Source organism: Pectinophora gossypiella, chromosome 6, assembly GCF_024362695.1.
Source record: "Pectinophora gossypiella chromosome 6, ilPecGoss1.1, whole genome shotgun sequence".
NCBI lineage: Eukaryota > Metazoa > Arthropoda > Insecta > Lepidoptera > Gelechiidae > Pectinophora > Pectinophora gossypiella.
The window spans coordinates 1,945,614-1,961,523 of NC_065409.1; the positions used below are offsets into that span (position 1 = coordinate 1,945,614).

The window sequence follows — 15,910 nt, forward strand, 5'->3', positions numbered from 1 at the left end:
TACGTAATGAACAACAAATTGTCGTAGTAATTTACAATTGTAAGTTTTATGAAACAGGCCCCTAGAGGTTCCGATGGGAACTGGGGAGTGGTGATATTGTTTTTGTCATTGACATTAAGCCGTGGAAAAACACTTATACCGATCTGCATGCATGAATTGAAACTCATTTCATTTTTAGTTGATTTTCCAGCTAATATTTCTCCCCAAGTTGGGCAATTTGACTTATCTATATTATTGGGGAATTTGACCTATTGTCATTGACAGCCTTGATTATAAGGCGAGTGAGTAGGTAGGTAGGCGGGAAACTGAAACGTTTGTTTTCCTTTATTTCCTTGCTTGAAAACCTCTGAAAATTGTTTTTATGGTTACCTACTTACAAGGTCTTTTACGTGAACACGTTGTTTATTTACAGAAAAATGTACGAAAGCAACAATTTAGAGGGTTTACTACCTGAAGATGTTGAAGAAAACAATTCATCTGTTCTGAATAAATCTTCCTTACAACAATATCGGCTATCTTTTAAAAGGTCTGTAATAAATCTATTAAGTAATGAAATTATGATTATACCAAGTATAAAGAATTATCTGTAAAGCATTTTCGTTCATTGAACATTTCTTGCTATTTAAATTATAACCTCTTTCTGAGATTTGTAGAAGTGTTGTAAAGGCTTTTGCCGGGATCATGGCGGGGAATCTAGAGTCCTATTGCCCTGCTTATCTACCGCCATCTTAACTTATGGTTCATCATAATATTGTGTATATATAAAATTGATAAGGAAGTATTTTTTATACAATTAATGCAATCTAACCAGACAATATTTATTCTTCTTATTCCAATTCCAAGTAGTTAATGCTATCTGCGGCAAATATACAATAAGTCACGTCAAAAAAAATATATTCTTATATTGTGTGGGTTGTGAGGTGAATTACCAACCCCATCAACTCAGTCAGTCAATATTTATTGATAAAAAAAAAGACTAGGCATCCCCCATAGGCTTTGTCAAAAATGTAATTCTAAACAGTCAATGAAATACACACAACCAAAGCTTCATCAAAATATTAATTGAATTGATTTCCAATTCCAGCTCAAACATCACATCAAATATTTTACTTAATGATGCATGGAGTGCAAACAATGAGCGGTTTAATGAGAAGACCATAAACTGTATCCTGAATTCAGCAAAGGTACTTTTGCAGAATGCTGATACCAGTAACATCAAGACTTGGAAAAGTAACTTGCAGTAAGTTTACAAAGAGTACCCTTTGTCCTATGTTAGTAAATTCATAAATAAAAAAAAATATAAATAATTAAATATACTTTTTCATATTCTCATATCAATTGTTATAATGTAGTATTTTTTTACTCAAACTAAGTCAGGCTTTTTTCCTTTCTCCCACCCGAGACCCTCAGGGAAAAGGTAGATCGGAATCCCTCTCTATAAACATAGTGTTCCCTACAACTTTTGTAAGTATTATTCTTGTGGGAATGGTGCCTTGTTTCTGTATGTGTATGTTTATATCTGCATCTAGTTGGTGGCAATATCTGTGTAAACTTTGATTGTAAATTGTAATATCATTATTTATTATTATTTCATTAATAATTCAGAAATAATTATTTAATTGTATTCTTCTGTTTCTACATAAATAATAAAAATATGTCTCTATTATAAAATGTAGGTGAATACTCTAGTATAATCTCATCAATGGAGTCTGTACGGTAAACGCGCCGCGCGCAGGGCGAGTTATACCGGGACTACGACCAATAAACGCAGCGAATGCTGTCTATGGATAGACGTTGTTCGTCTATTGGTCGGAACCCTCGATATAATTCGCGCCGCGCGGTTGCTATACCGCGAGGGTTCGCCTAATTATGAGCTTTTAATTCTTTACAGCAAATTCACAGATTCCGAATCTTTGCTTGAGAAGTCTCTGCTAACTTGCACAAAATGCGACAACCAAGATCACACTGGACTAGAAAACTTCCATAAGACTGAATGCAAATGTGATTTAGGAATTATACATACTAAAAAGAAACATGTAACCAACACAACATATTCTAAAAGCTCATCAGAGAAAGAAAGTGCGGGAAACACAAACCATTTTATCCAGAACTACGACAGCTCAAGCCAGGAAGCTAAATATGGCGACGACAAGCATTTCAAACCAAAAACACGCCAAAAATTCATCAGAAATACAGACTCTAAAACTATACATCAAGAGCCTAAAGTCATTCAACCAGAAGGCCAAAGATTTCCAGAATATAAATACACCACAGAAACAGAACTAGATAAAGAAGATGAAGAGAATAGAGCGCATAAGAGTAATGTAGCTAAAATTACCTTTAAAACTGCTAAAGAACAGTTGTTAGCTTCCAATCCAGCTGCTAAGAGGACTCTAGGGGCTTCCAGAAAAGCGCAAGGAAAGTTTGTATCGCCTATGATTGGAGCTCAGTAAGTATTTAAAGTTTTTGATTAATAATATCTTCAAGTGATAGTGTAATGAACATCCTCCTATGCTTTTTGTAATTATTTTGTAAAAAAAATTAAGTGATGTTATTGTCTTGTCTTTGTGTGTGGCATCCTTTTATAATCTTAGTGTTTATTCTTCCATATACAGATGATATTATGTACTATGCAACCAGCAACCTGTTTAGCTCTACACACCTAACTTATGTAACATTGTTAAGTTAGGTGTTGATGTGTACATCAGCTCCTTCCACTTAACGGGAATTCTGGAAGGCGTCGATTTTGACCGTCCATCGTCGTCGGCCCGTCGGCAGCTGTGTCCCACAGCTAGGCACAAGCCTCCCCTCAATCAACCATAGGGGGCATGGCGCACACCTATGTATTTAATATTGATTTGAAACTTCCAGAGACAACAAACAAGAAACCACCGAGCCCACTTATACAGACGAAAGACTCAAGAATATAGACCCTAAAATGATTGAGCTCATTGAAAGTGAGATCATTGATAAAGGAACACCGATCGGTAAGCTTTTGAATAATTGATATTATATTTGCATAATATAAGTTAGCAGAAAATAACAACGGCTCCAGAGGCAACGGCTGCAGAGGCGGAGAAGGGAGCCATCGGTACGGCAATGCAGGACGGAACGGGCGAGTCACAGGGACTGTAATCTGGAACCTGATAGAGGGCAGCAGTAACTGTCACTATTCAGAGGCAGAGGACAGGAGTTCTAATACGGCTTTGAAATAAGACTACTCTGCGCGCCATCCCACTCGCGTCAGACAGAGTACTGCGGGGCGGAAAGCAAGACCACTGCCCTATTTTTCCCGAAAAAGTAGCTGCTACACCGACAAGAGCGTTCTTAAATTAATGATGAGCAGAAAATAGTAACGGGATAAGTGAAATTGCAACATTCTCTGTTAACTTGTTAAACAAGTTTGTTTATATAAACAAGCGTAGATTAGAAAACTTATTGAAGTCATCATCCTAGCATCACGCTTATATCCCCGAAGGGGTAGGCAAAGGTGTACAGTACATTTTATTTTTTAAATTAAGATGGGTTTGCTCTTGACTTCGTTCTACACGCCCACTTCTCGCCAGCTATGTTTTAAGTCCCATGTAATAGTCGCCTCGACCCTCTTGTCATTAACCTTAGATTAATGATCCCGGTCTCTATGGTGTAAACGTGAATTCAAACTCATAAAGTCGAATTCAGTGGTTTAGAGCCCGACCTAAGGGCATCTCGCTGTTTGGACCGCCCGTCACGCGTTCTCCAAACAGGGCTATCACAGCAGGTCAAAACAAAACACGTTCTACAGGTTGGGAGGATATAGCAGGCCTTCAGATGGCGAAGTCAGTGATACAAGAAGCGGTGGTGTGGCCGCTGTTGCGACCTGACATCTTCACGGGGCTTCGCCGTCCGCCTAAGGGCATCTTGCTCTTTGGACCGCCCGGCACGGGGAAGACCTTGATTGGTAATGTTCTATTAAGTGACAGTAACATTTTTTTGTACAAATCACCAGTTCATTTCTATGAAGTACTAAAATACACTAAGGAAACCTTACAAAGTTATTACGCGTGTGAATGGGCATGGAATGGAATCTGTATGAAAAGGCACACTGTGACGTCATAGAAAAACGTGATTAAATGACTTACGTTTTTAGAAAAAAAGAAAATGATTTTCGTTAGTTTCAGAACGAACGAAACGAAAGAACTGCCTCCGTGGTCCAGTTGAGCGTTGGGCTCCAGATCCGGAGCCCCCGGGTTCGAATCCCGGTGGGGACATGTCACAAAAAACACTTTGTAATCCCTAGCTTGGTTAGGATATTACAGGCTGATCACCTGATTGTCCGAAAGTAGGATGATCTGTGTTTTGGAAGGCACGTTAGGCCGTTGGTCCCGGTTACTACTTACTGATGTAAGTATGTAGTCGTTACATGAGTCATGTCAGGGGCCTTTGGTGGTTCAATAATAACCCTGACACCAGGGTTGATGAGGTTGGTATTCCACCTCACAACCCACACGATAAGAAGAAGTTTTAGATCTGTCTTTATTTAGCAATCAGAATTTCATAATTTATCTTGAAACTAGTTTAACCCCTTTTTAAACCTTTTTAACCCCCCTGATCAGCCTAATTGGGAACATAGTCGCGAGCTTATGTTATGCGCAGGTAAGTGCGTGGCGGCGCAGTGCCGGGCGACGTTCTTCAGTATATCTGCGTCGTCGCTGACGTCCAAGTGGATCGGCGACGGAGAGAAGATGGTGCGCGCGCTCTTTGCCGTTGCACGCTGCCACCAGCCCGCTGTGAGTGGTACCTAATAAGAAAACCAGCTATACTCAAAAATTGTGGAATAAGGCATGAAGGAAACGATTATTCTTTCCATGATCCATAGTTCCTGCTTACCCCGGTGGGAAATAGGTGTGAGTTTATGTATGCATGTACTGGTTCAATGATAAATTATAAAATACTAATCTAGGAATGATCAAAAATCAACCTGATTTTTCGTTTTGATGAGCACAACGTTTGATGACGTCTTCGTTGTTTTTTTCCTCATAAGAACGCTATATGAATGTACCTTTATGTCATTTCTATGCCTGTGCTTCCTGCGGGGGGACGGACGGACATATTCCACCAAATATAACCCTGAAGGTTGTATTGACACTGTGATTGCAGGTGATATTCATAGACGAGATAGACTCGTTGCTGACGCAGCGCAGCGACACCGAGCACGAAGCCACCCGACGGATCAAGACTGAGTTCCTCGTGCAGTTTGATGGCGCCGCTACAGGTAAAGTCATCATCATCATCTCAGGCCTTTACATCTTTATCAGATGATTCAAACAGCGTACAGGTAAAGTAGAGTTTAAATAATTAAATAAAGGCATTCTTCTCGCATGTGTATTGTGAAGTCAATGATTGAGTTCTAAGCGTGCCGTAACGTGGTCTTTTCGACTAATCGGTTGATCAGCCTGCAATGTCCTAACCATCGATTCTCCACCGGGAATCGAACCTGGGACCTTGATTTTGAGACCAACGGACCAGGTGGAGAGACCAACGTTTTAACTATTAAACCACGTAGGCCGTTGGCCTTTAGATATAGTACTGGACGATTAGCGAGGCTGACGCAACGGAGTGATAGCGACCACGATGCGCACGCGCCGCACCGTTTGTTTCTTATCTCCAAGTTCTCAAAATTTGGTTCACCACCTTAATAATTTGAAAGTTAATCAAAATATTCTTCATTTTTGTAAGTTAGCATTTCTCTTTAGACTAAATCTGACTTTTTACGCATCGAATTAAATTTAATAATTATTGACCTACAAATAACATTCTCTAGTAACTTGTCAAACCCTGACTGCATGGTTTATGGGGTTGGTCGACCAACAACCCCATAAAAGAACTTGTCAAACAAGTTTCTAAGCTATAAACTTGTGTTTATATTATTAAGTTTTATGCTTTAGCGGAAGAAGACCGTATCCTGATAGTGGGTGCCACTAACCGACCGCAGGAGTTGGACGAAGCGGCGCGACGGCGCCTCGTCAAGCGGCTCTACATACCGCTGCCTGATGTACAAGTAAGGACCAGCAGGGTTAAAATGCCACATCGAAGCAATTCATCTAGAAAGCAATATTGCAATTTGACATTTGCGCATATAAAAGTAAGTGCGCAATGCAAACTGAATTTCGAAATTCTTATATGAATTGCTTCGATGTGGCCATTTTAACCCCCCAGTTTAAGCCTTCACACTCCGAAACACACATACTTGAACTCACCTTAATCCTTCCCAAAGCGTAGTCATGAGGTCACAAATTACCCTAAGCTTCAGTTTTTTCATTTCATCAACATCAATTTAAGAGCCACGCTGTTGTCGGTGTAGCATTTTCCATTCCAGTCTATCAAAGGCCAATTCCTTGACTTCCCTATAATACACGACGTTAACCTTTTCTTTAATCTGTTCCATGTAAGCTCTTCTTGGTCTTCCCCTTCCTCTCTTTCCTTCTAGCTTTCCTTCTATGATGTTTTTAATAAATTCGTCGTATCTTATTAGGTGTCCAATCATCTTGCCTCTTCTGTCCTCAATAATTCTCAGTATTTGTCTTTTTTCCCTTACTCTTACTAGCACTTCCTCATTTGTAACCCTTTCTGTCCAACTTATTCTTTCCAACCTCCTCCAACACCACATTTCAAAGGCCTCGAGTCTCTCTCTGTCCCTCTGTGTCAGTGTCCAAGTTTCACATCCATAGAGGGCTATACTCCATACGAAGGTTATGACACCTCTTTTTCTGATTGCTTTGGCAATCTTAGCCTTGAATATGCACCCCTTGTTATGGAAAGCTTCGGTCTTCGGGCTTGGGTCTTATTTATATGAGTATTTATGTAATAATTCTGACGCAACCGCGTGGGTAACGCAACCATAGAATAAAGATTAATACTACGTATAGAACGGTCAGACAGGCAGTCGCTTCTGTAAAAAACCGGACCTGTCAAATCTTCAGGTTAGGTAAGCGGACCCTGTGAAAATCGGTATAATGATGACTACGTATAGAACGGGAACTCTCCGCCCCGCACCAATTCGTATCAGGCGGCGACCTCACCCCCTCTGCACCGACGTTGGTCTTAAATGATATGCTGCTAAGGAGTATGAGGGAGCGCGCGGACTGTCTCGTTCGCACTTGAAGTAAGAATGAGATCACATAACATAAACAGCCTATATGTATACATCCTACTGCTGGGCACAGGCCTCCCCTCAACCGGAGGGGGTATGGAGCATACTCCACCAAGCTGCTCCACTGCTGGTTTAGTGGAGGTGTTTTTACAGCTAATAGCCGAGACCAACGGCCTAATGTGCCCTCCGAAACGGAATCATCTTACTTTTTCGGACAATCAGGTGATTCAAGGCTGAAAAGTCCTTACGAAACAAAGGACAGTCTCACGAAGTGATTTCGACAATGTCCCCATCGGGAATCGAACCCGGACCTCCAGATCGTGAGCCTAACGCTCTAACCACTAGGCCACGGAGGCTGTCGGTGAGATTATTGTATGGAATTTCCAAGGTGTGCCCATAGTGATTACAGGCGTGAGTTGTCTTCACGTCTGCGACAATAAATCTACCTTCCACCCGTAGGCCCGCCAGCAGATAATCACAAACCTCCTTGCAAATGAGAACAACGAGCTATCCCCAGAAGAAATAGAACAAGTGTCAACATTAACTGAGGGCTACTCTGGGGCTGACATGAAGTCTCTCTGCTCCGAGGCGGCTATGGGGCCTGTACGCGCGCTGCCTCTGCATCAGATCGCTACCATACATCGAGACAGTGTAAGTACTCATCGGGACTCCGGTCTTCTTCTGTCGTGTGGGTCGTGAGGTGAATTACCAACCTCATCAACCTCGTCAGGGTTATTACTGAGCCGCCAAAGGGCCCTGACATGACTCATGTAACGACTACTTACTTACATCAGTAAGTAATAACCGGGACCAACTGCAACGGCTTAACGTGCTTTCCGAAGCACGGATCATCTTACTTTTTGGACAATCAGGTGATCGGCCTGTAATGTCCTAACCAAACTAGGGATCACAAAGGGATTTTTGTGATATGTCCCCACCGGGATTCGAACCCGGGACCTCCGGATCGTGAGCCCAACGCTCAACCACTGGACCACGAAGGCCGTTGCTCTGGTTATCGTGCGCGTCCCTGTTTTTGTTCTTCCTTGAGTCTCAAACTATCTCCATACTCTATTTAAATACACACACGGACAAAAAATACATTCGCAATTAAAATATTAGTATTGAATAAAATGTAGCATAATGATGCTGTTTCATAGGTAATAATATTCTGTGCTAACTTGGAAGAAGTTTATTTTTTTTAATATATATTTACAGGTCCGCCCCGTGTGTGCTCAAGACTTCATCAACGCGCTACAAAGAGTGCGCCCGAGTGTGTCTCAAGACGATTTAGGTCAATACGTTAAATGGAACGAAACTTATGGACATGGAATGTAATAAACATTTGTCTTCATATAAAGCTTTTCCTTTTGTATCTTTTGGTAGTACAATGCATTCAATGATGTATCGTGGAATAAACGTAAATTAACTAAGTTTTTTTTTTATACATCTAAGAAGATATAGAGAAGACTCCGTCTATTCTACGGGCACACCCCATACACTTCCACAAAACTCGTTCTTTTTCTTTGGCATGACGCGGTTGCGTATTTGCCACATTCCCATCCGCTTTAGTTATTGTTCTGAGTTCTCATCTATATGTGACGTCTTGCGCACATAAATACGATTGAAGTTCTATACGTAAGTAAGTCGTATTGTTCATATTCTTTGCTACGGGGTAGGGGGTAGAGGTCTGCCAGAGGCCCATGTTGCTCTATGATGGCACTATAATAATATTTTAATAAAAATTTGCTCAGTTTACTTATCATTTAGTGCCGCAAATTTTATTTCGAGTTTTAAAATATTTTTCTGATGATTGATCAAATATCTCTGTTAACGAAACGCGTACCAGCTGATTATTTTGACAAGTGACGCAAGCAAACAAACATCAAAATGATTGTGTGCATTTATAGCGCGAAAAGAGTAAATAATGTTAAATAATAATTAAATAATGTGCTTTTGACCATTTTTTATAAGTAAATTTAATATATTATGTAATTTTTAAGATAATATTTAGTAGGCATATCTGAAATCGTCAGCAATGGAGCAAGAAAATAGAGTTGTTGTGCTCATCGATATGGATTGTTTTTATTGTCAAGTTGAGGAGAAACTTGATCCACAATTGAAAGGGAAACCCATTGCTGTGGTGCAGTATAACCCTTGGAAGGGCGGAGGGTCAGTAATTATTGCAATACTTGCAGTTTCTATAGTTTCATTTATCTTGTCCATGATAACCTCATATTCGACAAAAGGGTTTTTTTACCAACTAGCTGCTGTGTTCGTTATTCCATTTGTAAGTAAATACTTGTCATTCACGAGATAGACATGTTTTTGCTAGTTTCATCATCTTATGTATAGTGGTGCAGTCTTAGAACACAATTGGTTATAACATAATATGTCCCTCTCTGTATTTATTTGTAAAGCAGAGCAGAGATTTGTTTCAGAGTGAGAATAAAATTTAAAAAGGCAAAGTGTTATTCTTTTTATGCCAATTTCAAAGATTAGTAACTTTCCTTGGGAATATACTGCTAGTCTTCCCTCTACTTTTTTTATTTATTTCTTATTGTTATTCATTTTTGTACTTGTTGCTTAAAAACAACACCAAAAATATTGCTTGACACAGTTTAGGGCACAATTTTGAGCAATATATTTTTATATAAAAAATATATAAGAGAAATTATGTCATCATGTTTTTTTTTAGGATTATTGCAGTTAACTATGTAGCCAGAGCAATGGGCGTCACTCGACACATGCGTGGGGACGAGGCCAAGGAGAAGTGCCCTGAGATCGTACTGCCGTCTGTACCCTGCCTCAGAGGAAAAGCTGACATTTCCAAGTATGTACTAAAATCCCTTTGAAGAAATAAAGTGGCAAAAATGTGAAGACTTTATCATCACTTATTATCAGGTGTTGTCAATTGTCAACTTATTGTAAAAGTAAAAAAAGAAGAATACTCAAAGAACAATTAAAAGTTGCGAATTTTGTAGTGACATTCAGTTCAGTTAATCTTATTTCAGGTACAGGGATGCAGGCAAGGAAGTAGCTAGAGTGTTGCAGAAGTTCACTACTTTACTGGAAAGGGCATCCATTGACGAAGCTTACTTAGATATTACCGCTCCTGTAAGTTATATAGCTCAAGGTATATTCATTACATAAAGAGTAAGAAGAAAAAATCAGAAATATACAAAAATTATTAAAGTTAAAAATGCATGCTGTTATCTGCTACTTTTTTTTCTGATGATGATTGATGACTGATGATGAGAAAGCAACTGTTTCAAGGGCTGCCTTGAAACAATTGCTTTGTAAGTAATAAGGCCGTACTGCCTTATTTATATCTTTATTTTGTCCTAAATAAAGAATATATTTATTAACATAACATAACATAACAAATACTTTATTGCACAAACAGGAAAAAACAAAATACAAAAAGAGAAATAGAATTAGTACAATAGGCGGCCTTATTGCTAAGTAGCAATCTCTTCCAGGCAACCTTTAAGTATAGGAGATATTGAATATTAGGTATTTTATTCATTCTTAAAATTTTTCATCTATCCTTATCATTTCAGGTACAAGAAAGGCTGAAGTCTCTCAACGTTAACACAGTAACCACAGAAATTATACCAAACACATATGCTCTAGGCTATGACAGCGTGGAGGACTTTGTGTCAGATGTACATAGTTGTAGCAGCGACTCCATAGAGTTTGACTATGAGCACGCCAGACGGTTGTTAGTTGGAGCGGTCATTGTTAGTGAGATCAGAGCTGCAGTGTATGAAGAAACTGGTATACTAATGTTACTTTTTACTCATCATTTCTTAATTTAAGAGCCACGCTCTTGTTAGTGCAGCACTCTTCAATCAATCAATCAATAATACCACTCACTCACTCTACCACTCACTCACTATCACTCTTGTCTATCTAAGGCCAATTCTTTCTCTTCCTTATAAGACACGTTAGACACGACATTCACCTTCTCTTTAGTCTGTTCCATGTAAGCTCTTCTTGGTCTTTCCCTTCCTCTCTTTCCTTGTAACTTCCCTTCTAATGGTGTGTTCAATAAATTCGTCGTGATTTAGTAAGTGTCCAATCACATTGGATCATCTCTCCTCAATAACTATCAATATTTTCGCCTCTTTTCCCTTACTCTTACTAGCACTTCCTAAAGTAACGAGGGGAGGGGTTATATAGTTACTAAACGTCAATTTTAATTATGAACTACGAAATAATAAGTACGTCGTCTGACCATATTTATTGATGACGTCATGTGTCTATTTCCATACAAATTCCATAGAAATGTATTTTGACGTTTCGTAAAAAGTATCTCATTTGACTAGTTGCTCTTGCTTTTTCTCTCTTGTTATTGGGCAATACTTACCACTCTTACCACTTACTTACTTTTTATACCTTTAATCGATTCGATGCCTGATGCCGGGCAGCAGCGGTATCAGTACTGGTTGGAGGCCGAGGAAATGGATTCTGGTAGGGCTCTAGCTAGAATATCACCGATTGAGATATTGGTCGGTGTACTGCGAAACGGAAGGCGATTGGGGCGACCACAGTTCTACACGCCCTATCTATGGAGTAATGGCGATTACTCCACCGACAAGAGCGCAGCTCTTAAATAAAGAGAGAATCGATTCTTATACATGCACACAAGCACATTCATAAACTCACGCCTATTTCTCCTCGACTATTCGACACACTGGACACTCATACAAAACACATCGTTTTACATAGACAATACACATTGACATTATCGTACACGCGAATCTGTGTGTGTGACGTCTGATGCCCATACGATTGAAGACTAAAGTAAGACCGAGGGGGGTGAGGTAAACTTAGCTCAACCGCTGGCGGAGAGCGGATAGTTGCCGTTCTATACGTAGTATTATTCCTTATTCTATGCCACCGGGCTAAGCACACTATGGAATTCCATTTGCGTCGAAGCCAATCGTTATTTACTTGTATGTTTACAGGGTACAGGTGTTCAGCAGGCATAGCCCACAACAAGATCCTGGCCAAGCTGGTCTGCGGCATGAACAAGCCCAACAAGCAGACCCTGCTGCCCAAACACTCCGTCAACATTCTCTACAAGTATGTCAACATAAGTAATATCATTATAATAAAGAATAATACACAAAACCAAATAAATACTTGGCTTAAAGGTTGTGCAACCAGACCGTTAAATTCCAAAATCTGATGTGCTGTTCCCGGGAATGTTCATCATCATCATCACCAGCCCATTAACGTCCCCACTGCTGGGGCACGGGCCTTCCCTATGGATGGATAGGGAGATCGGGCCTTAAACCACCACGCGGGCCCAGTGCGGATTGGTGGTTATTAACGACTGCTAATGCAGCCGGGACCAACGACTTAACGTGCCTTCCGAAGCACGGAGGAGCTCGAGATGAAAACTTTTTTTTTCTGTGGTCACCCATCCTATGACCGGCCTTTTGCGAAAGTCGCTTAACTTCAACAATCGCAGACCGAGCGCGTTAACCGCTGCGCCACCGAGCTCCTCATGAATGTTCGTGTTGTAAAAACTCAGTACTAATAGTTCAGTGTCCACTGGCTGCTTCTTTTGCAAATTGTTTTCTGATCCTATCTAAATTTTTACATAGATTTTGCACCTGTTTACGCAAAGTGGGAACATTCCACTGGGGCACTTTACTCCAATAACCGTAACTCTCCGCCCCGCCCGCACCCATTCGTATCGGGCGCGAAGCTAGATTTACCTCACCCCCTCTGGGTCATACTTTAACCGTAAGCCGCTAAGAAGTAAGGGGAACGCAGTTAGTCTATCCAAGTTACCGGTGGTGACTAATGTATTATTTTCTTCACAGGACACTAGCCCTTAAAAAGGTGAAACACTTGGGAGGCAAGTTCGGCGACACTGTATGTGAAGTGCTGAAGATTACCAAAATGGGTGAACTGCAAAAATTCTCGGAGAAGGAACTACAAGCGAGATTCGATGAGAAAAACGGGTATGGTCCTTATATTTTTGAACACCATCATAATAATACGGCGGCGTTTTGCGAAGGATATAAAAGTAACTGAGTTCTCCCTCGCGACTTCGTCCGCCACACTAAGGTTGTTCGTCGCAGTACATCCTTGTAGTACATCCATACTTTCGCATCTATGACATTAGCACTGGATTTTCTAATTTCCAGGGCATGGCTCTACAACATAGCACGCGGCATCGACCTAGAACCGGTCCAAGCTAGATTCAACCCTAAAAGCATTGGTTGCTGTAAACAACTCCGCGGTAAAAGCGCTTTATACGACTTGGACGGCTTGAGGAAATGGCTGAAAGACCTTGGAGACGAGATCGAAGATAGACTGGAGAAAGACTCGTTGGAAAACAACAGGACACCGAAACAGATGGTGGTTAGTTTCACCACGCAAGCGCCAGATGGAAGGGACACCAGTAGCTCAAGGTCTTATAATTTTATAGCAGATGATGAATTGTGTGGCGACATGTTTGCTAATAAGGCTCTGGAGTTGGTTTTGGAGAGCTTAGAGGGTGCTAAAGTTATAGGTAAGGAAGGATCTTTTGTTGAGTTAGGTAGGTGGTATACACCTTGACAAAACGCGTAATCATTTAAAAGGCCTACTGCCGCAACACATTGGAGTCACATCCTGATATTTACAAAACGTAGGGTAACATTTTCCTAAAGTCCGTCTTTTGCTTGGTCTGGGACTAATGTGATGTCCTTGCAAGCAAATACCAAACGGTGGTTCGGTATATAATTAAAATGTATATGAATATTTCTTTTCAGATGGAGAAAGTAACAGAAAACTGAAAGCACCCATAAAATTTCTCGGCATAAGTGTGGGTAAGTTCGAAGACCACTCGGAAAGTAAGAAGATTAAGAAAATCGTGGACTATTTTGGTGCTGGCCCATCAAATGTAACCAAAAGTAAAGATGACGCGAAACCAAATGTGGTTAAAGATTCGAAGAACAAAGATAAAATGAATGAAGGTAAAGAATTTATAATGCAAAAGTTCTTGCAAAGAGCAGATAAATGCAAAGTACAAGATACCGGAACGAAGGAGGAACCTATAAAGGGTTGTATACAGCAAAATGAAGAAAATGACACAAAGAAAAATGGTAAAAAGAATGAAGGCAAAGAATTTATAATGCAAAAGTTTTTACAAGGAACAGATAAATGTAAAATACGAGAAAACGAAATAAAGGTGGAAAAGCAAAATGATGAATTTAAACCAGTTATCCAATCAACATTGGATAAACAAGAATCATTCTTCACTAAGTTTTTAAATGCAGGTCCAATGAAAGACCCTACTGTTTCACATCTTTCGACGGCTAATAACGATACTAACACAAATTCCTTACGACCCACAACTCCGCTTTGCAACGTAGTCAACTGCGGCGAAGACAGCAATGACTCAGAATACTCAGGATCTACAATAAATATGGAAATAAACAAAAGCATAGCATTGTTTGACGATGACCCTCAAGATGTAGCACGTGTTAGTAACATGAGAGACTTACTGAATAAATCCACAGCACGAGACGATAGTAACGAAGAATTACCCTTACCACCTGAAGCTAATACAATAGAGGCCGAACTAGTTAAACCTACTGTAATTAAAGAGACAACACCAGAAATTTTAGAGGAAGAAATGTTCGAATGCAATGAATGTAAGAAAAAAATACCAGCGCATATGTTCGAGACTCATGGAGACTACCATTTCGCATTAAAACTAAGAGAGGAAGAGAGACAGCGAGTTAGAAGCGAATTCAAAGAGAAAACGAAGTCAACTAGGCTGGCAGTGTCCAAAACCGTAACAACCAATGAGCAAGTAAAGAAAAAGAAAGTTACAGATGAACAAAGTAAGAATGATGCAGCATCTATATCAACTTTCTTCGTCAAAATAGATAACAGTACGCCTTCAGAAACATGTTCCGAATGTGGTAAAAGGGTGCCTTTAGATAAGTTTACAGAGCATTTAGACTTCCATGAAGCACAAAAGTTAAGTAGAGAATTGAACAAGAGAGATATACCCACAGTACCGAGTTATACTGCGACGCCTAGCGTGAAGAGAAAACGGAAAACGATATCGCCCGTTAAGAATCCCAAATTGTCTTGTTCTAGGTCAATAGATTCCTTCTTCAGATGATAATCAACTGATTTTATTACATCATAATAAAGTTGTGTATATTTTTATTATTCCGCTTTATATCTCATTACACCTTACTTGTTTTTCATACAAAAGTTGATGCAATACTATAGAGATTATAACATCGACAACGATGGCGAGGCGTCACGTTTGTGCAAATGCTTTTTTTTTTCCAGGGCGAAAGAATACATATATGAGCTTGTCCACAAAGGGCGAATCCGCCGCGAAACGATTCGCGCGTTAGTGAGATACTAGACAGCAATACATCGCGTCCACAAGCATCGCGCGAATTCAAAATACGCGCGTAAATCGCGTGCACTACGCCAGACTCTCGACTCGCGCGTATTGCGCGCCCAAAATTTTGACAAATGCTCGCGCGTTGGCACGTACCTTGTGGACGCAACGGTCGCGCGTAAAACGCGCGAGAAACGCGGCGAATTCGCCCTTTCTGGACAAGTTCTATCCCTTCGTGCTTTGGAGATATAAGATGTAGTGCGCAAGTTACTACAAATAGTTCTACGAACGCTATTCACGGACACAAAATTATTGTTGATTTTCTGTATTATGGCTGCATTGACTACTTTGCCAGACACGGGCCGCGTACGTTTGTAACTGTTGTAGATAAACTGTTTATGTGTGTG

General features: G+C 40.3%; 2 protein-coding genes across 4 annotated transcripts; both read left to right on the forward strand.

The window, feature by feature from the left end:
* The first annotated feature begins 260 nt into the window (after window positions 1-260).
* On the forward strand, window positions 261-8,562 carry LOC126367325 (fidgetin-like protein 1). Of its 3 annotated transcripts, none has more exons than XM_050010803.1 (11): window positions 261-289; window positions 413-526; window positions 1,085-1,240; window positions 1,892-2,449; window positions 2,872-2,987; window positions 3,785-3,940; window positions 4,636-4,769; window positions 5,140-5,254; window positions 5,928-6,040; window positions 7,592-7,783; window positions 8,348-8,562. In XM_050010803.1, exons 2-11 carry the CDS (start codon window positions 417-419, stop codon window positions 8,465-8,467), a joined length of 1,770 nt encoding a protein of 589 aa, XP_049866760.1. In that variant the 5' UTR covers window positions 261-289; window positions 413-416; the 3' UTR covers window positions 8,468-8,562. The 3 variants fall into 3 exon arrangements, with proteins under 3 accessions (XP_049866760.1, XP_049866761.1, XP_049866759.1); XM_050010804.1 differs by having other exon boundaries at window positions 278-281; XM_050010802.1 differs by having other exon boundaries at window positions 280-312.
* Window positions 8,563-9,007: 445 nt separating this feature from the next.
* LOC126367306 (DNA polymerase eta) lies at window positions 9,008-15,319 on the forward strand. Its single transcript, XM_050010767.1, has 8 exons — window positions 9,008-9,301; window positions 9,828-9,962; window positions 10,144-10,246; window positions 10,693-10,909; window positions 12,103-12,220; window positions 12,970-13,110; window positions 13,297-13,664; window positions 13,906-15,319. Exons 1-8 carry the CDS (start codon window positions 9,168-9,170, stop codon window positions 15,267-15,269), a joined length of 2,580 nt encoding a protein of 859 aa, XP_049866724.1. The 5' UTR covers window positions 9,008-9,167; the 3' UTR covers window positions 15,270-15,319.
* Window positions 15,320-15,910: the final 591 nt, after the last annotated feature.